This window comes from Lucilia cuprina, chromosome 5 (genome assembly GCF_022045245.1).
Source record: "Lucilia cuprina isolate Lc7/37 chromosome 5, ASM2204524v1, whole genome shotgun sequence".
In the NCBI taxonomy this organism is placed as follows: domain Eukaryota; kingdom Metazoa; phylum Arthropoda; class Insecta; order Diptera; family Calliphoridae; genus Lucilia; species Lucilia cuprina.
Window position 1 is genome coordinate 55,518,399 of NC_060953.1, and position 27,448 is coordinate 55,545,846.

The following is a 27,448-nucleotide window of genomic DNA, read 5'->3' on the forward strand; positions in this document are numbered from 1 at the left end:
ATGTGAAATCTTTATCAAAAATTACTATATAAAACTGTAAAATTCTAAAGATAACTATAATTTCATTTGCCCTAGGGTCTAAGGATAAAGAATATTTAATATTTGATTACAAAATTATTTTGGCCCCTATTCTGTATTTCAATTTGTATCGAAATTGTCTCCGTTTGCCATCTTTGGTATTCTACATTTCGATTCGACTCTCCGGCACATAAAGAACAAGTTACAAAAACTTAATTACGATCGAAATGCAGAATATACACACAATCGTAAAGCATTGCAACGAAATGATCGGTAATAAGAAAAACATTTTAAAAGTTCCAAAAGAAAACAAAAAAAAACGTACTTACATCTTAAGTTTTGGCGCGTTTTAGCTTCAAAAATGTATAAGGCAACCAAAAATATACGGTTGCCTAAATATTTGCTATTTGGTAACTGAAATTGACAGCTGTTAGTTGTCAGTTGCTATCTGTAATATGTTTTCGGCAATTGGCAACTCAACTGAAGTTCGGTTGCCGTCAAGAATTATAGAAACATAGATTGCGCATTCAGTATGTAAAAAAATTTTCGTTCTGCGCATGTACGTCATATCAGCCTAGAACTTGAGAAATATAAAAGCAAAACATAAACAAAGTGACATTTTTGGAAAATAAAAAAATATTTCAATACAAATAAAATACATAATACAAATAAAAAAAACTAATTTCGCACGCCTTGGAGTTGTTGGTGCTTTTGCAATTTTTCACAGCGCATTTCATATTTAAAGTATTTTATTTTTTTAAATTTTTACAAAATTTTTTGACGTTTTTAAAATTTTTTTAAATTTTTTTTTAGACGTCAATCACTTTATTTGCTGATGTGACGTAGCACATCGAACACCTGTTGATTTAAACCAAAAAAAACCTGCGCAATGCGTAATCTATATTTTTATAATTCTTGATCGACACATTACTCTTTTAGCCCAATTGGCCCTGTTAACACAATCTCCAGTTATCGTTTAACCAAAAGTTATTCTGCCGATTAATCAATCCTATTCTGCATTTCGATTACGTTTACACATTCATTTACGCAATGATCGAAAAAAGGTATTCTAACAAAAAACTAAATCGGAAGAAAAAAAGAAGCAATTCCATTTCGTTTCAATGCTTTACGAGTGTCTGTATATTCTGCATATCGATCAATTACGTTTTTGTAAGTTGTTGTTTATGGGGCGAAGAGTCGAATCGAAATGCAGAAAATAGAGAAAATTTCGATTCAAAGTGAAATATGTTTTGGTTCTTTCGTCACGAATGTACCCTTTGTAATCGAGAATAAAGACAGTCGTCACTTTAGTGTCCTCTTTGTAAGCGGGAGCGGAGACAGTCGTCTCTTTACTGTCCGCAATTAACCTAAAGATTATACTCTTAAAAATAGTTTTTTTGTTGTACTTCCGAAAGTAGTTATTTTACACATCTTTTGAAGAAATGATTATTACTTACTACTAATATGCCACCATCTGGTTGACTCAAATTTATACCTTTCGGGTCAATCGTCACATTATTGTCCCATAGTATTCTAGAGAGTAGACACTTGAAATTTTTAAATTTTAGTTCCATTAATATCTTACCACCTGGCTGACTCCAATTCGTATTTCTTTGGTCTTTCGTCACAAATAAACTCTTTGTAATCGAAAATGAAGACAGTCGTCACTTTAGTGTCGGAGGCAATCGTCTCTTTACTGTCTCTTTGTAGGGTGTAGAGTGACGATTGACTTCCTCGTAGGACAAGCCCATGTTAAAATAGTCGGACACCTGGGTAGTCAGGTGGCTAGGGGACACCACAAGTGGTAGGTTAAGTGGTCAGTTCGGGACTGTCCCGTCGAACTGCTGGGTTTCAACTCTCCGCCACATAAACAACAACTTAGACCTGGTCAACACTAAGAAACTTTTGTTTAGAAACTTTTTCTTAATTCTCTTTTGATGTTTCGCAATGTCCACACATAGAAACTTTTGTTTCAAAAAATACGTGTAAATTGCATTGCATTTGTTGTTGTACGAATTAGAAGAAGAACAAAACAAGGAAACTCCATACCGCGAGAAAGATGAATGATATTCTTTCATTTTCTCTCTCACACAAAATCAAAAGTTACTCAAAAATAGTTCCCTAGTGTGGACCGGCACTTACAAATACGCAATTACGATCGAAATGAAGAATACACACAATTGTAAAGCATTGAAACGAAATGGAATTGCTTCTTTTTTACGATCAGGTTTTTGTTGAAATAACTTTTTTCGATCATTGCGTAAACGTAATCGAAATGCAGAATAGGGGTGATTGTTAATTTCATGTTAAAAATGTAAAAAGTGATTTCATTCTGAAAAAGTTGTCATTTTACTTTTTGAAGAAAAAAAAATCCACTTTCGATTGGAATGGAATTCTGTTACAGGCCTGATAATTTGAATTGCTTTACGTGAGCCGTTAGAAAAAGTACAACACTTTTTGCAATTGGCAATTATCCCATAGCCTCTCCTATGCTATATAAAAGCCGAGGCTACATTTAACATCACCAGTTTATAGTCCCGGCAGACTAGAGGTACTGGTAGTTTTTCTTTTCTTCCGCATTGCATTATTACCATGATAGGGAAGAACATGAAGATAACAAGCTCCCTTTGTGTTATTTACACGCACGTAGCAATTGTCCCACAGCCATGACTACAGACTACACTTAAGACTAGTCTAGAAATTAGAGCAGTCTAAAGATTATAGGCCTGATGAGCATTTGTGATTAGTCAGCGATGGCGATGCAAATCAGTTGTTGCTAATGAGTATTTTATGTAAACTAAAAAAATTCCGCTTCTTTGTATCTTCGAACGGAAGATCATGCAAAATGGATAAGATCTGGTTCACTCTAGGAAACTTTTGATTTTTGTGTGTGAGAGAAAGAGAAAGAAATATCAACCATCTCTTTCTCTCACACACAAAATCAAAAGTTTCTTAAAAAAAGTTTCCCAGTGTGAACCAGGTCTATGTTGATTTTAAGTTTATATTTTGTTTTGGATGATAATAAAAACGAATTAAATTATGCAGGAAACTAAATCAAATAATAAATATATGATGCATCAGTCATTTTCTTGATGCGTGTTTGCCATTCGTTTGCACATCTAATATCACAGTGATGCATTTTTGAACCCATTACTGCTGCTCTTCAAATGCAGCGCAGTGATGCTTTTTCGAACAGGCCCATACTCTATACTAGACTGTAGACTGAACTAAAGACTAGATAATATACAAGACTTTAGACTACACTATTGATCAGATAATAGAATTGACTCTATACTAGACTATAGACAACATTCACTCCTTTTTTGCATTTCGTTTAAGTTTTTGCATTCAGTTATGAAACGGTTGAAAATATGAGTTGCAAAAGAAAAAGAAGAAGCATTTATTTTTATTTCAATACTTAACGATTGTGTGTATTCTGCTCCATTACGATCGTAAATATGAAATACAGAATAGGGGCAGACTTTAGAATGTACTATAGACTAGGCTATCATCGACTATAGTCTAGTCTATAGTGTAGGATAGACTAGACTATTGACATTATAATATAAACTAGTCTATAGTGTAGGGTAGTCTATAGACTAGACTATTGAGTAGAATATAGACTTTAGTATATAGACTATTATTCTATAGTTGTATTGGTTGTAGAATTTTCAACCATATATGGCTCTGTGAGCTCGGTTGTTAAAACAGATTTGTTAATTTCAAAACCGTAAAAATTTTAGACTAGACTATATAAAACTAAGCTATTGATAAGACTAGTCAAGCAGCAAACAAATTTGTAGCAGTTTCACAAAATTTAAAACTTGCGGCTTAAAAATAAAGCATTTCTCATTTAGTACATTAAAAATTTTCTTTAAAAACATTTTGTAATTTAGATCATGTTATGCTTTTTCATATATATATTCAAGATTTGCAAATTATCTCCCTATGGTCGATTTTGTTTTTACATTAAATTTTAAACACACCAGAATTTTCTTCTCTGAATAACTAATTTTCTTATAACTTCTCATATAAATAAAATGTTAAAATATCATAAAACAACTAAAATACATAATTAAAATGTAAATTATATAATTGAAAAAATTTAATAATTAAAAAAATACATACTAATATATAAATACTAATAAAATTAGCTTATAGGTATAAAATATCATATAAGAATGATAATATATACTATATATACATATGCAAACAAATCAAATTTGCTGATTGAGTTATAAAACAAATTAATTAGAGACGAAAATTAATTAATAATAAAATAAATAATTTGATTATGAACAAAATTATTAAATAAAATATATAAATATAAAATAAGCTATTTAAAATAAATAACAAATTATTATTAATAAATAAATCAATGTATGTGAATAAAAATGAACAACAAAAATTATTAAATAATTAATAAAAAATATATTTTAAAGACACAAAAATTATATAAATATTTGTTTTACTCTTTTTAATTTTTACTGTTTAATTCAATATTTTACTTACCGAATCCCAAAGTTAAAACACTTTTGTCTTCCGTTTTTTTTTTAAATACTTAAACTAAATTGTTTTTAAAGTTTTTTATTACAAAAAAAATTATTTATTTTCATATTTCTTTCTAATTTGTTTTCTATTCATTTTTCTGCCCTTGCTATAAGGATTCTTTTCGAATTTCTTCTTTTTCCTTAAATGTTTAGGCAAACTCTTTAGAGTGTTATTTTTATCTTTGCGTGCTTTCTTTTGATTGACCTTTTTGTCCAAACGTTCTTTCATCTTAAAAACTTTACTCTTTTTTAATTTTTTTAAAGTTTTAACTTTCTTAAAATGATCCAATTCTTTCTTAGATTTAATATCTTCTAAACCCAATTTGGATTTCTTGTTAGATTTCTTATCATCATCCTCATTTTCCGATTCCTCTTCGGCATCTGCTTTGCGTTTACGTTTGGAATTTATGTCAAAATCCATACCTGGTATACAGTTGGCACTTTCTTCTTCATCTTCGTCTTCAGAATTTTGTTCAGCTGCACTTTCTTCCGAATCCTGAGTGGTATTGACTCCTAACATATTGCGTTGTGCCGCCAAATCACCGGTAGACAATTCCACTATCTTGACTTTAACATCGTCATCCTCGTATTCATCTTCATTGGCCTTATCGGCATCGGTAAGCTCTTTGAGAGGTTCATAGGATTTCTTCATATGTTTAACACCATTTTTGATTTCTTGACGAATACGTTTGCGTTCTTCCTTAAGGTTACGTTCTAGCTCTTCCTGGGCACGTTTGCGTCTTTCATTTTTTCTCTTGCGAAAGCCTGTCAGAAAATCCCTGTAAAATGAATAATGTTTTAATTATTTTTACTATAATATTAAGTTATATTACTTACTTTCTTTTCTGAGGATCAAAAACAATTTCTAGCTTCTTCTTAGGTGCCTTTTTTCGTGCCATTTTTCAATAATTTCTGTAATACTTTAATTTAAGCGTTGAAATTATTTATTTATGTTTACTTTTGCAGCTAGCACATGTTATTTTTACAAAACTGTCAAATGATTGAGTATTTTTGTTTTGAGTGTTTTTCTTTAACATGTACATAAGCTGTTTACTATGAAAACTTTCATTAATACTAGCATTCAACTTTTGTTTACATCACAATGACATTTATTATATTTATTTCGCGCCATAATTTTTCGTGATGAGTGTTGTGTTCTACATAATAACATAAATATAAATAAAAAATAATAATTTTATGCCTATTTAAGCAGTTTTTTTATTAACAAATATTTTATTTACAAATAACAATTATATTTTTACAATATGGAAGTGGAGCAAGCAAATACAAGTGACCAAAATATCAGTATGGAAGAATTAAAAATGGAGGAAGATGAAAATGTTAAAGAAATTTCCATGGAAGAGGATATTTTGGGTGCACAGAGTTTGTTAATGTCCGAATCAGAAGAGGAAGATAAAGAGGATAGTATTAACAAAAAAAATAAAAGTCCACAAAAGAAAGTGTTGGTCAAGAAGACAAAACGCATCTTAGACAGTGATGATGAAGATAGTGTGAACAACAAAGCAACAGAGCCTAATGGTGAACAGACAGAAAAATCAGTAACTAACAAAAAGAAGATATCTACCTTAATTGATTCTGATAGCGAACATGAAGGGGAAGAATCTAAGGAAAACAAAGAAACCAATAAAGTGTCTAGCATAATAGACTCTGGGGAGGAAACTGATGCCAGTGCTAAATTAAACAGTAAGAAAATAAAACAGGATCAAAAGAAAAAATCCAAAGAGGGTAAAAAATCGAAACAAAAAACTAAACATTCTGCTGAGGAAGACCATACAGATACAGAGAACTCTGATGCACAAGCTAAATCCAAGAAATTAAAGAAAAACAGCAAAAAGACGAAAGTGCATAGTAATTCTGAAACGGAAGAAGAAACAAAAAAGGAATCCAAAAAAATTTCCTCTCTGGTAGATAGCGAATCCTCCGATGCTGAATCTCAAACAGATGTTAATGAATCCGATTTGGAAGCTTCAGCTAAAGGAGCAAATTTTGAGGAAAACAATAATAATGAAGAAAATTCAAAGGGAAAAGAGAAAAAACCCAAAGTTATGAGAGTAAGTAAACAAGTGTGTAGTAGTTTTTGTTATGTTAATGGTTTATATGATATTTCAGGCCTCTGCCAAGAAAGCTTTGGATGAAATGCAAGCCATACAAAGTGAACAGCAAAGATTACATCGAGAGGCTAATATAAGGTATAGAAATTTATAAGAAAATTAATAATATGTAAAAAAAAAATCTATTATAATTTGTTATTTTTTATAGTATTCCTTACCACAAACCCAAAAAGCATACCTTAGATGAATTTCTTAAAAGACGTACTATTATACAACCGCAAACATCTAGTCCTGTTGCAAACGCTGTACAATCGAGAAGACTTAAGATGACAACCGAGGAATTAGAGGAATATGCGTAAGTTTTTATCACACATTTTAAAGTATGAAGGAATATTATAAAGTTTTCTCGATCTATATGGACTTTAAGAAAAAAATCGGTTATTTTAAAGTATTTATATCTTTTAACAACATAAACTTGATATTTAGTAAACTAATGGAAGAACGCGCCAAGGAAGCGACTGAATTTTTTAAATCCGAATCTGAAAGTGAAGAGGAAGAAGTTTTTAAAGACAACGACGGTGTGCTAGACAAAGCAGCACCAGCAGAAATCATACAACAGAATCACGATCACGTCACTAAAGAAACATTAACTGTGACAAATGAATTTGAAATGCAACAGAATGTTGAAACAGAAGAGTTTAAAGACAATCTAGATGGTGTACAGCTAACGGAAGAGGAATTGGCAGAACTTTTGGCGGAACAGGAACAAGAACAAGCTGAACAAGAACCCGAAAGACCTACCAGTTCGAAAGTTCTAATAACTGAAGTAATTGAATTGCCAAAACTGGATATGAATACGATACGCATAAGTCCCGTTAAGAAACATACACCCCGACCCTCTTTGAACATAAAACAATTGTTGGCTGAAAAAAATCTATCCGGCAGTCCCTCACTTAGTGGTGATCCTAATAAATTAATCGATTTAGAAACGGGAAATTTAATCGAAAAGAAATCTACAGGCATTGAAAATCTTATGAAACGTTTAATGTCCACAGTTAAAGCACGTAAATCAAAAACCACCGAGGCTTGTAATATACTATCGGTGGAAAATGGCAAACTGGAAATATCAAAAGTTAATATAAGTCTAACGGAAACAAAAGATGTACAAAAGGAACCCAAACCAGGAGCTGCATATTTCGAGTTGAAAAAGAATCTAAAGGAGATAATCAAAAAGAAACGTTTAGAAGAATTGAATAAAAAGCAAGAGGATGAATTGGAATATAGTAAGTGTTTGGCAGATGATGATCATGATGAAGACGAGGAAAATAATGAAAATGATGATATGGAAGTGGAAGAATATGAACCGGAGAATAAGCCAAAAACTAAAGTTGTTATGGTAAGTATAACAGATTTTTAATAAATTAAATAAATTTAAATAAAATTTATTACACAAATAAAGGTTGATGACGAGGAGAATGCTTTAGTTGTAGAGGATGATGAAAACGAAGACGAGGAAGAAGATAATGTAGTGGAGATTAACAGCGATGAAGAAGAGGCAGAAAATGAAGATGACAATAAAAACGACGACGAGGAGGACGAGGTGGATGATGATGAAGACGACAATGAAGACCTGAATACTGAACCGGTAGAAAAATCACAACGCAAAAATCGTATCATCAAAGCATTTGATGATTCTGATGAAGAAGGTGCTAATGATGATATAGATTTTCTTAAAACACAACCAACAACTACACAACCGCCTCTCTTCGATACCCAAGGTTCTGCAAAAACCTCACTGGCAGATGAAGAAAATGAATTGATGGCTTTGTGTTCCGGCACATTTGATGCCACACAAAAAACTTCAATTAACAACGCCCTAATGTCACAAATACCACTAACACAAAATAGTGGCAAGCCAGTCAATGATGAAGAGTTAATGGAATTGTGTTCGGGAACATTCGATCAACCTACACAGACGCAGCAGCTAACACAACACAATTTGATCACAGAGAATCCTAAGACAATGTGCAATAAAATTTTATCCAGTGATGAAGAAAACGATGAAGATAACTTCGATAAGAGTGAAGAAAATAAGCAAAGAGTTAAGAAATTAACTAAAAAACTTAGCAAAAAGAAAGCAAAACTAGGATTTTCTGATGATGAAGAGGAAGAAGAGGAGGAAGAAAAGGATGATGAAGAGGCAGATATGGAAGAACAGGAATTAGACGATGAAGTCGAGGAAGTTGATGCAGAAGAACCAGAAACCTTTGTGGACTATGATTCAGAAGAAAATGAAGTTATAGTACAAATGACTAAAAAGGACAAAGTAAAACAGGCTCAAAACTTTTTCGAAAAAGAAGCTGAACTTTCCGAATCCGAATGGGGCAGTGCCGATGAAGATGAAAAGAATTTAGACAAATATGACATTGAATTGGGTGATGAAGATGAATTTGACAAAGAAAAATTACAAACAGAATTGGGACAAATTCATGCGTAAGTTAATTAAAGATTAAAACCCTCAAAACCACATAATTTTTTGTAATTTTTTTTTCAGGCGTAAAATGTTAGACGAGGACCTACGCGAAGTACGTAAAATCCAAGATATGCTTTTCGAAGACGAAGAAAAAGATGGGGTGGGAAGACAAAGAACCTTTAAATGGAAAAATGCCGAAAGTGGTTTTAGCCTAGATGATGGGCGTCCCTTAGACGAAAATGCTGATGGACAAAATGGTGATAGCGGTGATGAGATCAGTGAACATCAGTGGCGTAAAATTCGCTATGAACGTGAACAATTTCTTAAAGAACAGGGCCTTAAACCGGACTCTCAAGATATGTCGACCGTATTGCCCAATACCACTATACCGTCACTAAACAACAGCACAACAACGAGCATAATATCGACGAAAAAGTTACAAATAATAACCGCCAAAAAGACTTCAGTATCCCACACCTCAGACTCTAAGAAAGCTTCACCTTTCCTCATATCCAAAGGTATTTCGTCCATGAATAAGAAAAGTGTACGTGGATCATTTTTGGTGCGCGACAAAGAAACCCTTAATAAATTAGCTGGCCTTACAAAAGGTGGATCTTCCGTTGTTGCCACTGATATGGATGATACAGCTGGAACTGTTTCCATTAAAAGTATTAAGCCAAAAAATTTTGTCTTTGCTACTCTCACAGAGGAGGAACATGAAAATCTTAAACGTAAAGCCGATGATTTGTTGAATAGTAGTAATGAAAATGGTAAAAACTTTATGAAGAAACCAAGAATTGAACCGCGTCGCGATAAATGTTTTATAGATCAATTATTGTAAAGCATTACTAGAAATTGTAGAATATCGCGGGTGCTTGATCAAATTTTAATTATTTGATTTCTTAGTTAGTTATAGGTTTAATTTGTAAGAATGTATATGTATGAGTTTATAACTAAAAAAATTAAAGCGATTAAAAACATCGTAAATTATACAAAAGTGGCTTTTTCTTGCACTAAAACTAAGCTAGAACTACTCTATAATTGAACTAGAACTAATCTCGAATAGAAATTGAATTGATCAATCTAGTTACTTAACTTCCAGAATAATTTATTATTGTTTGAAGTTACATTTTGCAAAATTATATATTTATAGTAACATAAATCGAGGTCGCACTGTATTTTGATAAAAAAAAATCAAAACACAGCTGTCTACTTTGTTCATGTGTACTTTGACAGTTGAAGACACAAAATAACAGTTGTTTTTGTAATTGTTGTAATGTTGCCTACCACTCTGGCAATAACTCTGTCTGTAAACTAATTTACATTTCTTTTTACTAACAATTATTGAATGTATATACAAAAGTTTGTTTTAAAAAATGTTAATTAATTAACATTAATGTAAACCCAACATCTTGCAGAGCACAATATTAATAGCTGCTTTAAATAAAATATATACTAAATTTAGTAAAAAAAATATATATAATCTATACCGGCAGTGAGCTAGCCAATCAATCTAATCTATTCTCTCCAAAATGAAAATATAATCAAACTAAACTACTCAACGATTACAAAAAAAAACTTCTATATCAACATAAAATATACCACAAACTATTTGATTATTGATGAATTAATATTAAAATAAAAATCATTTGTCTAACTAACGTTAAGGTGTTTGCAAGAACTTTCTTTTGTTTGTAGAAAATATTCATAGAACAGCAAGTGCGACGAATGATTGGGGAATACACATAAATTATTAATACAAAAAGTTCAAAGGTGAACTTTGCACAGAAATAATAAATATAGAATCGAATTAAACAACATATTATTTCCAAGACATTTTGTGCGTTAAATAACAATGGTGGCTTCTTCCAAATTAAGTCAAGTTTTTACATATGAATCATGGGTGCATGCCATGTCGGGAGCAGCTGTAAGTATATATTGTTTTATGTGTATGTATACTCTAATATATATTTGAAGATAAAATTACATTAGAACTTAGCTTAACGTGGAAAGATATACATATAAATAAAAATTATTTTATTTTTTAGGGTGGTTGCATAGCCATGTCTACTTTTTATCCCTTGGATACCGTACGTTCAAGATTACAATGTAAGTTTGTGATAAACAAATCAAGATGTTTTAGAATAGTCCAGATTATAACCTAGAATACATATAGTCCATACTAGACTCCAGAATATAGAACAGGCTATAGTGCACATTATAGACTAGGCTATATTCCATAGGGTATAGTCCATACTATAGTGTTAAATATTGTCCATACTATAGACTAGGCTATAGTCCAGTCTTTAGTCCAAACTATAGACTAAACTGGACTATAGTTTAAACTATAGAATAGACTATAATCAAAATTACAAAACAGACAATAGTACAGACTATAGAATACACTGTAGTCCAGGCAATAGACAAGACTTGGCGTATATATAATCTGGTCTGTAGGCTAGACAATAATTCCGAAGTTATTGAAAATTTCTTAATTTTGTTAATTCTCAAAATGCCCTTTTCAGTGGAAGATCCTGATAAAACCGGAGAGGCACGGAGTACCATGAAAGTCATCAAGGAAATTGTTTTGGGCGAGGGATTCCAATCACTATATCGTGGTCTCGGGCCAGTTTTACAGAGTTTATGTATTTCTAACTTTGTCTATTTCTATACATTTCACACTTTAAAAGCTCTAGCTAGTGGAGGCGATAAACGACAACAGAGCGCTCTAAAGGATTTAATGTTGGGTGCCATAGCTGGAATAATAAATGTCTTTACAACAACACCATTTTGGGTTGTTAATACCAGATGCCGTATGCGTGATGTAGCCGGCACTTCGGATGAAGTAAATAAGTATTATAAAAGTCTCTTCTCCGGTCTACAGTATGTAGCTAAAACAGAAGGCGTTAAGGGTTTGTGGTCCGGTACCATACCGTCATTGATCCTAGTATCGAATCCTTCATTGCAGTTTATGATGTACGAACTGTTGAAGCGTAATTTAATACGTATTTCTGGTAAAACAGAAATCTCTAGTTTGGGTTATTTTCTTATTGGTGCTGCCGCTAAAGCCTTTGCCACCGTCTTAACCTATCCTTTGCAATTGGTGCAAACCAAACAGAGACATCGTACAAAGCCTGGCAGCCACAGTGGACCCTCCACATCAAAACAAGCACAAGAAATTGGCATGATACAAATGATATTGGATATAGTAAAACATCAAGGATTTAGAGGCCTATTCCGGGGCATGGAAGCGAAAATTCTGCAAACTGTCTTAACGGCCGCCTTAATGTTTATGGCTTACGAAAAAATTAATAATACAGTTGGTCTACTCCTAAAGAAAACCCCCGCCAAAGTGATGTAATAAAAATAAAAAGGAAAATATTTGGTTCAATAAAATTTAGTCATATTTTTAAGGTTGCGGCTGGGAATGTTGTACATTCCAATAGTTTTACTAAACGATTAATGCTGGCCTATTTTTAAAGCATTACGCATTTGAAAGCATTAAACAATTAAAACATTATTTATTGGTAAAAATAAAAATTAATTTTAGTTTGGAGAAAACTTAAGTTTTATTTACATGTTCTTCGTTTGCACTAGTTTCATTATTTTTAGCTTGCTCTTCTTTCTCCTCCTGCTTAGTAGAAGATTCTTCAACGTCAGTCTTCTCTTCGCTCGTAGTTGTAATCTCCGAATCTTTATCTTGTTTCTTGTCATCCTTATTGTATTCCTGATTAGCTCTAGCTAATTCCACCAAGTTGTACTTTTTCATAGCCATATAATCATCTACGACCGAAAGGCAACATAAACCCTTAATAACTTCCACTACCAGTGACCTCTTAGCGTGTTTCAAATCCACTTTATTTTTTATATTTTTAGCGTGTATCAAATCGGCAATTTCACGTATCATTTGGTCACGATTTATATCGTTATTAAATCTTTTATTAAAAACTATAGAAAATGTAGTGGGCTCCTTAAGGAAATACTTGTCACATAATTGTCCGGCGGTATTTACAATATCCTTGTCATTAGCTTTGCACACAGCATCTATGGGCACTAAACGTAAGAGATGACGTGTTTTTTGTTGTTTAGTCGCTGCTATATCCTTAACAATATGGCCTGCCATTGCTACCGGATCATCTAGCGTGGTTTTAATGAAAACACAATTTGAAGCACCCGTATCAACAGCTTGGAAGCGACGTTTGCCAGGAGTTTTATTTTTCAATTGTGTGGCATCGATTTGTTTTTGCAATACATCGGCAATATCATCTGTAGCTTGCTCTTCGTTGGCTTCCTCAGTTTTATCTGCAATTTGTTCATTGCTTACCTTTGTGTGTTCATCTTCCTCTGGTCCATACAATTCGTTGGCATATTGATTCAATATATTATAACATTCCCTTACGCAGTCTTTTTCATTAAAATTGCAGGTAGCTAGGAAACCTTTGTGACCCACTTCCAAGTATTGCTTCCTATTTGGTTGATAGAATTTTTTCTTGTATTGAAATTTTTGTTTTTTTGCCGGTGGTTCACTCATTTTTTCTAAATGGTTTCAGTGTCAATTTTAAAAGTGAGGTTATGTTTACAAAACATAAACATATGTAAACATATTGATATAGCATTGCCAGGTTAAATAGAATTTGACATTTCTTTGTAGGGTTCTATAAAACGATTTTCGAATAATCGAACAATCTACTTCTCTCGAAAAAAGCCAAAGTCGACTATTTTGTTAAAAACTTGACCATAGTTAAATAAAAGTCGAAAAGTCAAAAAAAAAGTCCAAAAGTAAAAAAAATGTAAAAAGTTGAAAAAGTGAAAAAACGGAAAAATCAAAAAGTAAAATATTGTGAAAATATAAAAAAGTAGAAAAAAGTCAAAAACTCTAAAGTAGCCGGAAAAAACTCGAAAAAAGTATAAAATAGTCGAAAAAAATCCAAAGAAGTCGAAATAGTTAGAAAGTCAAAAAATCGCATTAAATACAAAAATCGACTTTTAAATAATTGCAAAAAAGCGAAATGTCGTTTCGTTTTAACTATACAACCCTATTATAAACAATATATTTGCTTTTAAAATCCCACATTCTGATCTGTCGGATTCCGTTTTCATTTAAGATCGTTGAAAATTTAAAAACTAAACGTAGTTAAAAACTTTGCCGGCTTACATTCGATTTTAAGCCGCCGCCGACATATTTAGTGTCAGTCCCCGTCGCCGTTAATATTTGTCGGCGTAGGGCTCTGGCCGCAGTTCATTTAATCGTATTTAACGAAAATTTTTCGGCTTCCTTCATTTTACTTTCAACCGGCGAGGTGCGAGCATCTGGTATTAATTTTTTTTTAGAGAATTTGTGGGAAAATTGTTAACAAAATGGCGTAGCGCGTCATAAAAAAATCTAGCGCTAAGCAATTTTGTACAGTATACCCCTGACAAAAGAGAAATTTTAATCCGCAAGCATCCTAGTTTTAGGAAAGATTAATGTTACTTGAAATAGGATAAAGGTAATATATACATTATAATAAAGAAGTTATTGTTAGTATTTGGAAAAAATTTAGTAGGCACGATGTATCTCCAGGGTCATAGAAATTTCTATGCTTTGGTCGCAATTTTTTAACGTGCAAGATTATTTTACTGTTCATTAGCATCGTTAGGTGATACTGAAGCTCATTTGCCCTACTATCACCCTGGAATTACGAGGACAGAACAAATTTTCACTAATTATCTAACCTCAAAAATAAATGTTAATTTCTTTAAATGCTAACCTCACTTTTCATTCGGCTTGTGTCTATTACAGAATAGAATTGAAAATGTATTTGTATAATCTGACCCTACAAAAAGCCACCGGCATTACGCATGCTGTACATGGTAATTTTTCCGGCAGCAAACAGCAAGAAGTTTTATTATCACGTGGCAAGTCGCTAGAACTTGTTAGGCCTGACTCGAATACTGGCAAAGTACATACTGTACTCTCCACTGAGGTATTTGGCTGCATTAGATCTTTGATGTCATTCCGTTTGACTGGTGGCACTAAAGGTAAGCAGCCATTATTATTATTATTATTATTTTCTGTTAATTTCTAAGTACAGGCACAAATCCCTATTGAGATTCCATAGAAAAGTCTGGAATTTCAGTAAGTCTTTGTAAACACGACTAAGTGCTAGAGAAAATATAAAATCTTGGCGTCGCATTTGATGTGATTCATTTAATATCATATTGAACTGAAACTTCGAGATACAAATTATTTGCTATACACAAACAATTTGTTACAAATGATGTAATTTATGATTAATTTAATGGTTTTGTTTGTTTGCAACTTTTAGATTATATTGTGGTGGGCTCTGATTCTGGACGCATTGTTATTTTGGAATATAATCCAACGAAAAACTGTTTGGATAAGGTTCATCAGGAAACCTTTGGTAAATCCGGTTGCCGTCGCATTGTTCCTGGCCAATATTTGGCCATAGATCCCAAAGGACGTGCTGTTATGATTGGTGCAGTAGAAAAACAAAAACTAGCCTATATACTCAATCGTGATGCCCAAGCACGTTTAACCATTTCTTCGCCATTAGAAGCTCATAAATCAAATACTTTTACCTATCATATGGTGGGAGTTGATGTAGGTTTTGATAATCCTATGTTTGCTTGTTTGGAAATTGATTATGAAGAGGCCGATAATGATCCTTCAGGTGAGATTTTTTTGTTTTTGTTATCTTTAATTAATAAAGTACAAAGTGGCACTTATTAGACATGTCAGTTTTTAGGATAAACTACCTGATAATTGACTTTGGCTAAGTGCTAGATAAAAGTGTGCAAACACTAAGCTTCTGAACCATTGGTATTTGTATTAATTTCCTTGCAAATACTTCACTGATATGTTGCTTACATTTTCTTAACAAACTTTTACTTGACAAATTTAAGCTGAAACATATTATTTGTTTTAATGGGAAGGTTCTGTTTTAAGAAATTGAAAAAATAAATAAATATTAGTTAGATTTTGAAAATGTTCCACTTTTTTCGTTATAAATCAGTTCTTTACAAAGGGTGTTTCACTTACATCTTTATTAAAAATTTTTTGTTTAAATTTCAATATATTTTTATGGTAATCTTTTATTACACTTATTAGACATGTCAGTTTTTGGGAATTTCTTTACTTAATCATTGACTTTGGCTAAGTGTTAGATAAATGCGTTTAACAAAGCTTCTGAACCATTGGTATTTGTATTGCTTTCTTTGCAAATACTTCACTGATATGTTGCTTACAATAATGATCTTTTCTAGAATGTAAGTCACGTCATTTTCGCCAAATATTTGATAGGTATGAACGTAGCTTAAGTAAAATTTAATAAAAACAAACTGACAGTTTTAGATAAGGTTTTATAGATTCTTTTGAGAGCAGAAGTAAACAGATTTTAACTTTATTATCCCCCTTTCTTTTAATTTTAGGCGATGCTGCTGAACGTACCCAGCAAACTCTTACATTCTACGAATTGGATTTGGGTCTAAATCATGTTGTACGTAAATACTCAGAACCATTAGAAGAACATGCAAATTTTCTTATATCAGTACCAGGCGGCAATGATGGTCCCTCTGGCGTATTAATTTGTTCTGAAAACTATTTAACATACAAAAATTTAGGTGATCAACATGATATACGTTGTCCCATACCACGCAGACGTAATGATTTAGATGATCCAGAACGTGGCATGATTTTCATATGTTCCGCAACACATCGTACAAAAAGCATGTATTTCTTTTTGGTACAAACCGAACAGGGTGATATATTTAAAGTAACACTAGAAACTGATGATGATGTGGTATCAGAAATTAAATTAAAATATTTTGATACCGTACCTCCAGCTGTATCTATGTGTGTTTTAAAGACGGGTTTCTTGTTTGTTGCATGTGAATTTGGCAACCAGTAAGTATAGATTTTTGAAAGAAAATGTTTTTGTTTTGTATATAAAATTTGTTTCTTTATTTGTTTTTTCATAGTTATCTTTATCAAATTGCCCATTTGGGTGATGATGACGATGAACCAGAATTTAGTTCAGCCATGCCTTTAGAGGAAGGTGAAACATTTTTCTTTGCTCCTCGACCTTTAAAGAATTTAGTTATGGTTGATGAAATGCCCTCATTTTCACCCATTATATCATCACAAGTTGCTGATTTGGCCAATGAAGATACACCACAATTATATGTTTTATGTGGTCGTGGTCCTAGATCTTCTTTGCGTGTGCTACGTCATGGCTTAGAAGTATCTGAAATGGCTGTTTCTGAACTACCTGGTAATCCAAATGCCGTATGGACTGTTAAAAAACGTGTTGATGGTAAGTTTTTCTTTATTCAACTTTTTTCCATTTATCGAACTGGCAATCTATATAATATACATAAAATATATTAAGAAAATGCAAGCAATTTGAAATGTAAATTCAACTAATTTCTAATTTGTTTGCATTTTATGCCTATATTTGTTTGGTGTTGTTAAATACTCTCTCCTCTCTCTACTCTATATCATAAACACACTCTTTGCTGGTGTAAATTTTTTTTAAAAAGAAAAGCTGGTGATTTTGAATTTTATCATAAAAAATCCATAATTTTTCTCTACTAAACAATAGAATCATATTTTTTTGTGCAAAAAAAAGAAAGAAAATCAAACACCAGTTCTTTTTATTATTTCAGGCGCTTGAACTCTTGTGTGCTGAAAAAAGCCGTGTGGTTTTGAGATTAAAATAAAGCAAATAAATGCAAAATTAAACCCCAACCCACCAGACATTAGACAACACAAGAGTGTGTCTAGTGTTTTTGAAAAAAAAGAGTTTATTTGCACACAAAACTTCCACCCCTCTCTACTACTACTTCTTTAATATTTAAACAAAAAAATATATTTAAACCAGTTACTCAAATATAGGTAAGGCAACATTATCATAAAATTTTAATAAATTAACATTTAAAAAAACAGATAAAAAGCTGTGCATAAGAACAATTACATAAGCACAGATACTACACTACTACTTAACTATATGTACTTTAAAATAAATTTGTTTAAAAGGTAGGCTTAACATATTGTTTTTTGTTTTTAAATGATGTGATTTATCACCGTGTTTCAGCTGAATTTATTTGATTTCAACTTTGATACCTGATTACAAACAAAAACAATATTGTTTTGCCTTAATGCTAAAACTAAAATAACAAAATAGTTAAAAGATTAATTAATTAAAAGGTAAATTTTCTTTTTTTTTGTCTTTTTTCCCCCTCTAATTAGATGAATTTGATGCCTATATTATAGTATCCTTTGTAAATGCTACATTGGTATTGAGTATTGGTGAGACAGTAGAGGAAGTAACAGATAGTGGTTTTCTGGGTACTACACCCACTTTATGTTGTGCTTCATTGGGTGAAGATGCTCTTGTGCAAGTATATCCAGATGGTATACGTCATATACGTTCGGATAAACGTGTTAATGAATGGCGTGCTCCCGGCAAAAAATCTATAACCAAATGTGCCGTCAATCAACGGCAGGTGGTGATAACACTGTCGGGTCGTGAATTGGTGTATTTTGAAATGGATGCTGTAAGTATTTTTCAAAATGTTTATAAATAAAATATAGAAAATGTTACTCTGATGACAAAAACACCATTAAGAACAATCGTGTTGAGACACTATGTGTCCTGCAGTGCTGAGTTTTATTTACTTTTTTTCAAATTTTTTTAATGTATAACTTTTTTGTTATCAAATTTCTTAAAGTTTTATTTGTTTTATGTTTCTTTGTAGACGGGTGAACTAAATGAATACACTGAACGCTCTGAAATGCCCGCCGAAATAATGTGCATGGCTTTGGGTACTGTACCGGAAGGTGAACAACGTTCTTGGTTCTTAGCTGTTGGTTTATCTGACAATACTGTGCGCATTATATCTTTAGATCCTAATGATTGTTTAACTCCCTGCTCTATGCAAGCTTTACCATCACCAGCTGAATCTCTATGCTTAGTAGAAATGGGACACACTGAAAGTTCATCCAGTGCCAATGATGAAACCAATGAACGTTCAAATGTACCTTCAAAGGGAGGCACCATATATCTCAATATAGGTCTTAGCAATGGTGTTTTATTGCGTACAGTTTTGGATCCAGTTTCGGGAGATTTGGCTGATACACGTACACGTTATTTGGGTTCCAGACCTGTAAAACTTTTCCGCATACGCATGCAGGGCTCAGAAGCAGTATTGGCCATGTCTAGTCGTTCCTGGTTATCTTACTATTATCAAAATCGTTTCCATTTAACACCTCTATCCTATGAGACTTTGGAATATGCCTCAGGTTTTTCAAGTGAACAATGTAGTGAAGGTATTGTGGCCATTTCAACAAATACACTGCGTATTTTGGCTTTAGAAAAGCTGGGAGCTGTTTTTAACCAAGTTTCCTTTGGTTTGGAATATACCCCTCGAACGTTTGTCATACATCCCGATACTGGACGCATGATTATAGCCGAAACAGATCATAATGCTTATACGGAAGAGACTAAGAATGCCCGTAAACAGCAAATGGCCGAAGAAATGCGCATGGCAGCTGGTGAGGAGGAACGTGAATTGGCCAATGAAATGGCAAATGCTTTTATAAATGAAGTCTTACCCGAAGATATATTTTCTGCTCCAAAAGCTGGTGTTGGCCTGTGGGCTTCACAAATACGTGCATTAGATCCCACACATGGACAAACCCTATTCAAAATTCCCTTAACACAAAATGAGGCCATTATGTCTATGGCTATTTTGAAGTTTTCGGTGGCTCAAGATGGACGTTACTATCTAGCAGTGGGTATAGCTAAGGAACTATTGTTAAATCCTCGCATTACAAATGGAGGTTTTATAGATATTTACAAAATTGATCCTACATGTTCTCAATTGGATTTCTTGCATCGTACTGAATTGGAGGAAGTGCCGGGCGCTCTTTGCGGTTTCCAGGGTCGTCTATTGGCCGGTTGTGGTCGTATTTTGCGTATTTATGATTTGGGCAAGAAAAAACTTTTGCGTAAATGTGAAAATAAACATATACCCTATCAAATAGTCAATATACAAGCCATGGGTCATCGTGTTTATGCCTCAGATGTTCAAGAATCTATATTCTTTATACGCTATAAAAGAGCTGAAAATCAATTGATCATTTTTGCCGATGACACACATCCCAGATGGGTAACAGCTACTACATTATTGGATTATGATACCATAGCAATTGGTGATAAATTTGGCAATATGAGCATACAACGTTTACCACATTCCGTAACAGATGATGTCGATGAAGATCCTACAGGCACAAAATCTTTATGGGATCGTGGTCTACTTTCGGGTGCTTCACAAAAAGCTGAAAACATTTCCACCTTCCATGTAGGTGAGATTCTTATGTCGCTGCAGAAATCAACACTTATACCGGGTGGTTCAGAGGCCATGATTTATACCACTCTTAGTGGTACAGTTGGAGCATTTGTACCCTTTACAAGTCGTGAAGATTTCGATTTCTTTCAACATCTCGAAATGCATATGCGCAATGAGAATCCACCATTGTGTGGTCGTGATCATCTCAGTTATCGTAGTGCTTATTATCCAGTTAAAAATGTTATCGATGGTGATCTATGCGAACAGTATTTATCAATAGATCCGGCTAAACAAAAGTCTATAGCGGCGGATATGTTCCGTACGCCAAATCAAGTTTGCAAAAAATTGGAAGATATTAGAACGCGTTATGCCTTCTAAGTTGGTTGACGTTATTTGGTGTAATTTATTTATTATTAATAAGGTGAGTAAAGAAAAGAAGTTTCTTTTATTTTAAAGTATTAGTCTAAACAAAATGTTTGTGATTGAAAATATTTTAAAAGAAAATTTGTTATGTACATGATGATTAAAGTTTTTACCTTGGGACACCTATGAATTGTTTTATGATTAGTGTAAATCTATATTAAAACTGAACATAATAAATTTATAAATAAACTATTTTAACTAGCGTTTAAATATTTTAAATTAATAACATTTATTTATTTCTATTTTTCAGCTTATTTCTAAGACTTGCATTAAAATCAATGAATGGAAAAGTAACAAATATAGATCGTACTTTAGCTTAAGGTAAGTTTAAGAGTTTTATTTTTATTATTGGACCCCTATTCTGCATTTCAATTTGAATCGAAATTTTCTCCGTATGGAAACTTTGGTTTTGCATTTCGATTCGAATCTCCGACACAGATACAAGCCGACTTTTCGACTTTTTTCGAGTTTTTCGATCATTTTAGAGTTTTTGACTTTTTTCCACTTTCTTTAAATTTTCGACTATTTTTGACTTGTTTCTACAATTTTCGAGTTTTCGACTTTTTACGACTTTTCGACTTTTTACGACTTTTCAACTTTTTTTCGACTTTCTTCGACTTATCGACCTTTATCGACTTTTATTAACAAAGTCGACTTTTTTTCACAGAGGATAGTCAAATTATCGACTCTTGAAACAAAATAGTCGACTTCGACTTTTTTTGACAAAAAGTCGATTATTCGAAAGTCGATTTATAGAACCCTAAGACCTGGTTCACATTAGGAAACTCTTTTTGGGAAACTTTTTATTTTTATGTGTGAGAGAAAGAGAAAGAAATATCAACCATCACTTTCTCTCACACACAAAATCAAACGTTTTTCAACAAAAGTTTCCCAGTGTGAACCAGGTCTAACATGAGCTCTTCCAAACTTTATAGTAGCCGCTTAAGACGGCTTAGATTTTGAGCCGAAAAAAGTTGGCGGAGGCGCGGCTTGCAAAATATTACCGGTGGCCAGCCGCCGGCGATTTAAGCCGCCTCAACTTGTAGCTCTGCTCTCCGCCGCTTAAAAATCGTAAAGTGTTGAAACGAGATTGAATTGCTTCTTCTTTTTCTTACGATTCAGTTTTTTTTTTTCTTGGAATACCCTTTTTCGATCATTGCGTAAATGAATGCGTATAACGTAATCGAAATGTAGAATAGGGGTTATAACGAGTTAATTTACCCTTTATGTATTAACATGATGTTTTTATAAAATATGTTAGACTAAAGAATTTACTTTGATTATAACTTATAACTGATTAGTACTTTTCATAAATACTAATGTTATTAGTTTTTACTTAGTTTATAATATTAATAAATATTTCATTTTATTGTTTTCTTTACAGTTTATTTAAAGGATTTGGTGAAGGCTGTTTAAACTTTGGAATTTTTGTTAGAAAAAGGTAAGTTTGTTATAAATATTAAACAAAATATATAGTTTTAATGATGATTAGAGATTTTACCTTGGGACACCTATGATTTTAAACCATGATTTGTGTAAAATTAAATTAACTGATTGAATAATATATTTAAAATGTTTAAGTCATTTGAAACTTTACTTAGCATAAAAACACATTTTAATTTATAATTTTTATATTATTATTTTTCTATTTAAAGGAGTTAACTAAATTAAACATATTTTACTTCAACAAATTGAACAACTCCAGCAGCAATTCCTTAAAAGGTAAATATTTGTTTAGTTATGTTTAAATTAAAAATTGTTTTAAAAATAAAAATGATGTTCTACAAAATATGTTAGACTATGAATATATTTTGATTATAAATTTCGTAGCTGATTTCCTTTAAAAAAAAAAACTATTAAATTTCTATTGATTTTTTTCCTTAAAACAATGTAATTAATTATATATTTTATCTTTCTTTGCTATCTGTCTTTTCAGTTTAATATTAAACATCTAACAACCATCTCCTGAAAAAAAAGAAAAAATAAACTTTTCAATGTAAATTTTCATTATCCAATACAACCATACACATGACTGCCAATTCATTAACATAAAGCAGAATATGTACTTTTTAGTTTTATAATATTAACTTTTAATTTTAAATGATTTATGTACTATGTGTAATAAAAAAATATATAAATACATACCTAAAAGTGTTTTCTCTCCTCTATACGGACATGTGAAATTGTATTAAAATAACTATATAACAAATAGCTGAAAATATATACTGAAAAAAATATGAAAAGTTAAGTTTTAATGATGTTGATCGGAATGAAATTCTGATATTTTTTTTTCGATTTTTGTGTGTTAACTAAATTGAAAAGAAATGTTAAACAAAAGATATTGGAATAACATATGTTAGTGAAATGATTAAGAACGAGTTGTTCGTCTGATAAATCAATCAATACTACTTAATGACCGTACAATATGTGGAATCTTAAAAAACTTAGTTCTACGAATATCGAAGGACATCTGCAACACTTTTACACGTTTTGAGTTCGGGGTAAAGTGCATAAAAACACGATATCGATTAAACTCGTTCCCACGAGAATCGGTTCTTCCTAAACCTAAAATTAGCCCTAGAAAGTTGTGTTTGAGAACTCAGTTTTCTAGTTTAAGCGCCCAATTGAGATGGTTTAATTTTTTTAAAGCACTCACATTGCCAGGTTATCACACAGAGAAAATCCCCCAAACGGCCTATACCTTCATATAGGAAGTTAGAGCATCCGGACTTAATTTCATCAAAAGTATTATTGGTCTCACCAGAAATAAGTTTTAGAGTTTTAATGGTCTCCACCAGGTTATATCGTGAGTATTTTATGGTCTCCACCAATTAAAAACATAACCTTACTCTGAGGTAAAACGAAAGCACGCGTTTAATGAAGACAACGCATAACTTATAACAGTTCTACGAAGTAGTGCATTAAATCAGTGCGGGGTGAGAAGTAATTCTGTCGAAAGCCCAGCAACAAGCACAGGCCTGAACGTCCTTAAGAAATAAAAACGATGACGCGAGAGTTGTTCCACATGTTTGCTAGTTTAAGCGCCCAATGGAGGTGGTCAAACAGTGAAGTTTTCTGTTGTTTTGTATGACAACACTGTAAATTTTTCTTGTACTCAAAAGCATCAAACTGCCGTTTCAAACTAAGAAACTTTTTTTGGGAAACTTTGAGAACGAATATCATTTATCTCTCTCGAGGTACGGAGTATCCCGTACTCGGAAATTTGTTTTGTTAGACCTGGTTCACACTGGGAAACTTTTGTTGAGAAACTTTTGATTTTGTGTGTGAAAGTGATGGTTGATATTTCTTTCTCTTTCTTTTACATACAAAAAACAAAAGTTTCCCAAAAAAAAAGTTTCCTAGTGTGAACCAGGTCTTATTGTTCTCATACGTACAACAACATATCAATGTAATTAATACGTAGTTTCTGAAACAAAAGTTTCTTTGTGTCGACCAGGTCAAAAGAGATTAACATTCACTTCTATTCTGCATTTCGATTACGATTACGCATTCAGTAACGCAATGATCACACGATTGTGTGAGGTTCAAATTGAAATGTAAAATAGGCGTCGTCATTCATAATTCTGCTCTGGGTGAAGGAAGATAGTCGTGCGTCATTGGCATTATCTCTTAAGGGTAATCAGACCGTCCTTTTTGCTCTACCTTCGTGTCGGATAACGGTACTGCGTTACTGTTCGTGTTCTACATATTAACCATATGCATTCGGATTTATAACCTAACTTTTGCTTTGAGAAACATAAACTCATTGGATTTTGGTAGATCGCTTTGCTAAGTCTAAGCGATCTGGTTTCCTATACAAAGGTATAGGTCGTTTCGGTATTTCTTTTACAAGGCTTCTTGGATTATTACTCTGGCACTATGCTTGCTTTATGCGGCGCCATTTAAACTTTTAGATTCCAAAAAATAGGGGCCATTAATTGTCATTTGGCAACTTAAAAACCCGCTCTAATATGTATTTATATTTTGCCACTTACCTTTCCCAAAAATGAATAATTTACATCAACAAAACCACCAGCTGTAAAGTAGAGTTTTTCATGCAATGTTTGCAATGAGATTTCATTTAAACAAGCATTCAAGAAGGGATCATGGCGATCGTATTTTATCATATGTAACGTATTAGCCAACTGTTTATCCTTGAAAAATAACATTAACGGGTAAATCGATTTTAAAAGATATTACGATATTTTAATGATTTTATTTTTAAATTCTAACTTACCAGCATTTCACATTTAGAACCAATGCTACAAATGACAAATAATATGATCAAATTTAAAGTATTTACACTACAACCATCTAAAATTTTAAAATTATTTAAATAAAATTAGAAAAATACTATTCAAAGACAAAAACTTACACGATTGAAATATTGCCGGTATATTAAAATCGTAACTGAAATAGATCCAATATGCGGTTATAATAAATTCGAAAAACATTTTCAAAAATAAACCGGGTAAACTCCAACAGCAATATTCCTCAATATAACGAACATTCACTATTAGAATATTATGTAGATCTTGTAAAATATATAGCTTTTCAACGAGTTTTCGCTTAACAGGCCAATCGGCAAATTGACATCTTCGTATTTCCTTAATATAGTGTACAAGAAAACAATTCAATTCCATTTCAAAAACCACAACTATTGCACCAAATATAGAGAATTCGATTAATTTCAATTTAAGTATGGTGTCACCATATTGTAGAAGTATTAAACGAAAACCATTTAATGATTTTATATAACGTATAAAAATAATAAACAATACAATAATCATATATACCGCCAGTAGGGCATACAACAGAACAGCATATAAACGTATACGACCCAAATCTATAGATCTTTGAAATTCACATTTAAATTTTCTGCGTAATAATTCAAAATTATCAAAAATTTCCTTATATCGCCAGGCTTTCCATGTATTCTCCCAATATATTATCACATGTATAATGATTAACGAGGAATAGCTAATCATATCCATACTAATTGAAAACACATCATTTTCTTTGTACAAAACTTCGTGAAAACTTAAAAAACGTAAAACGGAAATCCATACCAAGAAGATGGCGAGGAGTGTAAAGTGTATAAGTCGCCAAATTAATTTAAACCATGAACATTTTTGCTCATGTTTAAACTCATATGGTAGAGCTCCGATCATAAACATTAACAAACGTATTGGTCGTAATGTTATTCGATAAATAATGTTGGAGCTTTGGTAATTAATGTCACCGCACATACTGCTTAATTGTAACTAATAATTAGAAGAAAAAACTATCCTAATACTGATGAGTACCTTTATTAATATGTTTCATAAGTTAACTTTACAATTGTAATTAATTGAACAGTGTGACAGGTAATAAATCATACATATTTGAAACTAAAATGGTAAAAAAAATATTAATCCTTTTGCAATTTTTTCGGCTTTCAAAGTGTTTTCAAATTTGTTATCACTTTTTTTTGTTAAATTTGATATTACTCCGTGCCCCCTTAAAAAATCAAGGGATGGGAGATTTACAATTTCAATAATTTTAATATAATGTTTCAAATATTCTATTAATCTGTGGTCTAAAGCAATTAAACATAACCTCACTTGAGGTAAAATGAAAGCACGAGGCTAATGTAGACAACACATAACTTTGAACAGTTATGTGAAGTAATACACTTCACCAGTAAAACTGTCGAAAGCCAGGCAACAAACAAAAGCCTGCACGCGTTTAAGAAATAACCGCGATGACGCGAGAGTTGTCCCCAACTCAGACCTGAATTACGTCTCTTATCACATTTTTCTAAACAATACAATTTTTTATAGAAAATTCTATTTTAAATATGTTAATTCTGATATAAAAGACGAACTAATCGTTTGTTCTGTTTGTAGTCTCCTCTCCTACATAGTTTCTTCTATAGTGACTAGACTCCAGTCTGTAGTCTAGTCTACAGTCTTGTCCATAGTCTAATCGGTATAAACTTGTCTTGCCTTTAGTCCAGTATCTTTGTATAGTCCAATCAATAGTCTAGTATTTAGTCAAGTCCAAAGTCTTGTCTATAACCCAGTCTATATCTAATTAATACTCTAGTCCATAGTCTAGGCTATAATCTAATTTATAGTATAATATATACTTTGGTATTCAGCATTTCGATTCGACTCTTCTCCACATAAACAACAACTTACAAAAACGTAGGTACGATCGTAACTCAGAATACACACGTTCGTAAAGCATTGAAACGAAATGGAATTGCTTCTTTTTCTTACGATTCAGTTTTTTGTCTGAATACCTTTTTTTCGATCGTTGCGTAACTGAAAGCGTAAACGTAATTGAAATGCAGAATAGGGTGATAGTAAAAGTGATAGTCTAGTCCAGCGTTTTGTCTAGTTTATAGTCCAGTCTATAGTCTAGTTTATAGTCTTGTCTATAATACAGTCTATAGTCAAATATATTGTCTAGTCTATAGTCGAGTCTATTGTCTAATCTATAGTCTATATTATAGTCTAGTCTATAGTTTATTCTATATTATAGTCAACAATCTAGTAACAAGTTTATTTTATCGT

The 27,448-nt window shown here is 32.2% G+C and overlaps 6 protein-coding genes across 7 annotated transcripts; 3 read left to right on the plus strand and 3 right to left on the minus strand.

The window, feature by feature from the left end:
- Window positions 1-4,601: 4,601 nt before the first annotated feature.
- LOC111678510 (nucleolar protein 12) lies at window positions 4,602-5,560 on the minus strand. The gene is made up of 2 exons (XM_023439886.2): window positions 5,406-5,560; window positions 4,602-5,347 (listed from the first exon to the last, which is right to left on the minus strand). The coding sequence occupies exons 1-2, from the start codon at window positions 5,465-5,467 to the stop codon at window positions 4,621-4,623; spliced, it is 789 nt and encodes a 262-aa protein (XP_023295654.2). The 5' UTR covers window positions 5,468-5,560; the 3' UTR covers window positions 4,602-4,620.
- A 110-nt stretch (window positions 5,561-5,670) lies between these two features.
- LOC111678493 (claspin) lies at window positions 5,671-10,105 on the plus strand. Its single transcript, XM_023439864.2, has 6 exons — window positions 5,671-6,640; window positions 6,699-6,778; window positions 6,849-6,995; window positions 7,127-8,036; window positions 8,100-9,133; window positions 9,195-10,105. The coding sequence occupies exons 1-6, from the start codon at window positions 5,834-5,836 to the stop codon at window positions 9,952-9,954; spliced, it is 3,738 nt and encodes a 1,245-aa protein (XP_023295632.2). The 5' UTR covers window positions 5,671-5,833; the 3' UTR covers window positions 9,955-10,105.
- Window positions 10,106-10,427: 322 nt separating this feature from the next.
- On the plus strand, window positions 10,428-12,669 carry LOC111678498 (peroxisomal membrane protein PMP34). The gene is made up of 3 exons (XM_023439869.2): window positions 10,428-11,040; window positions 11,162-11,222; window positions 11,639-12,669. The coding sequence occupies exons 1-3, from the start codon at window positions 10,969-10,971 to the stop codon at window positions 12,472-12,474; spliced, it is 969 nt and encodes a 322-aa protein (XP_023295637.1). The 5' UTR covers window positions 10,428-10,968; the 3' UTR covers window positions 12,475-12,669.
- LOC111678499 (THUMP domain-containing protein 1 homolog) lies at window positions 12,615-13,681 on the minus strand. The gene has a single exon (XM_023439872.2). It carries the CDS (start codon window positions 13,642-13,644, stop codon window positions 12,676-12,678), a length of 969 nt encoding a protein of 322 aa, XP_023295640.2. The 5' UTR covers window positions 13,645-13,681; the 3' UTR covers window positions 12,615-12,675.
- Window positions 13,682-14,385: 704 nt separating this feature from the next.
- LOC111678494 (splicing factor 3B subunit 3) lies at window positions 14,386-22,329 on the plus strand. 2 transcript variants are annotated; one of them, XM_023439865.2, is made up of 9 exons: window positions 14,388-14,602; window positions 14,896-15,134; window positions 15,422-15,787; window positions 16,545-17,019; window positions 17,094-17,428; window positions 18,364-18,671; window positions 18,873-20,886; window positions 21,139-21,209; window positions 22,273-22,329. In XM_023439865.2, exons 2-7 carry the CDS (start codon window positions 14,909-14,911, stop codon window positions 20,841-20,843), a joined length of 3,681 nt encoding a protein of 1,226 aa, XP_023295633.2. In that variant the 5' UTR covers window positions 14,388-14,602; window positions 14,896-14,908; the 3' UTR covers window positions 20,844-20,886; window positions 21,139-21,209; window positions 22,273-22,329. The 2 variants fall into 2 exon arrangements, with proteins under 2 accessions (XP_023295634.1, XP_023295633.2); XM_023439866.2 differs by lacking the exons at window positions 18,873-20,886; window positions 21,139-21,209; window positions 22,273-22,329 and adding an exon at window positions 17,781-18,009 and having other exon boundaries at window positions 14,386-14,602; window positions 18,364-18,498.
- Window positions 22,330-22,928: 599 nt separating this feature from the next.
- On the minus strand, window positions 22,929-26,137 carry LOC111678513 (putative gustatory receptor 98a). Its single transcript, XM_023439889.2, has 4 exons — window positions 25,264-26,137; window positions 25,126-25,202; window positions 24,884-25,042; window positions 22,929-23,113 (listed from the first exon to the last, which is right to left on the minus strand). The coding sequence occupies exons 1-4, from the start codon at window positions 26,135-26,137 to the stop codon at window positions 23,054-23,056; spliced, it is 1,170 nt and encodes a 389-aa protein (XP_023295657.2). The 3' UTR covers window positions 22,929-23,053.
- Window positions 26,138-27,448: the final 1,311 nt, after the last annotated feature.

Bases quoted from the DNA above. Each gene is read 5' to 3' on its own strand.
- LOC111678493 (XM_023439864.2), top strand. From the start codon at position 5,834: ATGGAAGTGGAGCAAGCAAATACAAGTGACCAAAATATCAGTATGGAA. The intron at 6,996-7,126 runs GTAAGTTTTTAT...CTTGATATTTAG, and splicing joins GAGGAATTAGAGGAATATGC to TAAACTAATGGAAGAACGCG. The intron at 8,037-8,099 runs GTAAGTATAACA...ACACAAATAAAG, and splicing joins CAAAAACTAAAGTTGTTATG to GTTGATGACGAGGAGAATGC.
- LOC111678510 (XM_023439886.2), bottom strand. From the start codon at position 5,467: ATGGCACGAAAAAAGGCACCTAAGAAGAAGCTAGAAATTGTTTTTGAT. The intron at 5,348-5,405 runs GTAAGTAATATA...TTCATTTTACAG, and splicing joins TTTGATCCTCAGAAAAGAAA to GGATTTTCTGACAGGCTTTC.
- LOC111678513 (XM_023439889.2), bottom strand. From the start codon at position 26,137: ATGTGCGGTGACATTAATTACCAAAGCTCCAACATTATTTATCGAATA. The intron at 25,203-25,263 runs GTAAGTTTTTGT...TTAAAATTTTAG, and splicing joins ACCGGCAATATTTCAATCGT to ATGGTTGTAGTGTAAATACT. The intron at 23,114-24,883 runs GTAAGTGGCAAA...TATTTTTTTCAG, and splicing joins ATTATTCATTTTTGGGAAAG to TATATATTTTCAGCTATTTG.
- LOC111678494 (XM_023439865.2), top strand. From the start codon at position 14,909: ATGTATTTGTATAATCTGACCCTACAAAAAGCCACCGGCATTACGCAT. The intron at 15,788-16,544 runs GTGAGATTTTTT...TTTTAATTTTAG, and splicing joins GGCCGATAATGATCCTTCAG to GCGATGCTGCTGAACGTACC. The intron at 17,020-17,093 runs GTAAGTATAGAT...GTTTTTTCATAG, and splicing joins GCATGTGAATTTGGCAACCA to TTATCTTTATCAAATTGCCC.
- LOC111678498 (XM_023439869.2), top strand. From the start codon at position 10,969: ATGGTGGCTTCTTCCAAATTAAGTCAAGTTTTTACATATGAATCATGG. The intron at 11,041-11,161 runs GTAAGTATATAT...TTTATTTTTTAG, and splicing joins ATGCCATGTCGGGAGCAGCT to GGTGGTTGCATAGCCATGTC. The intron at 11,223-11,638 runs GTAAGTTTGTGA...TGCCCTTTTCAG, and splicing joins CGTACGTTCAAGATTACAAT to TGGAAGATCCTGATAAAACC.
- LOC111678499 (XM_023439872.2), bottom strand. From the start codon at position 13,644: ATGAGTGAACCACCGGCAAAAAAACAAAAATTTCAATACAAGAAAAAA.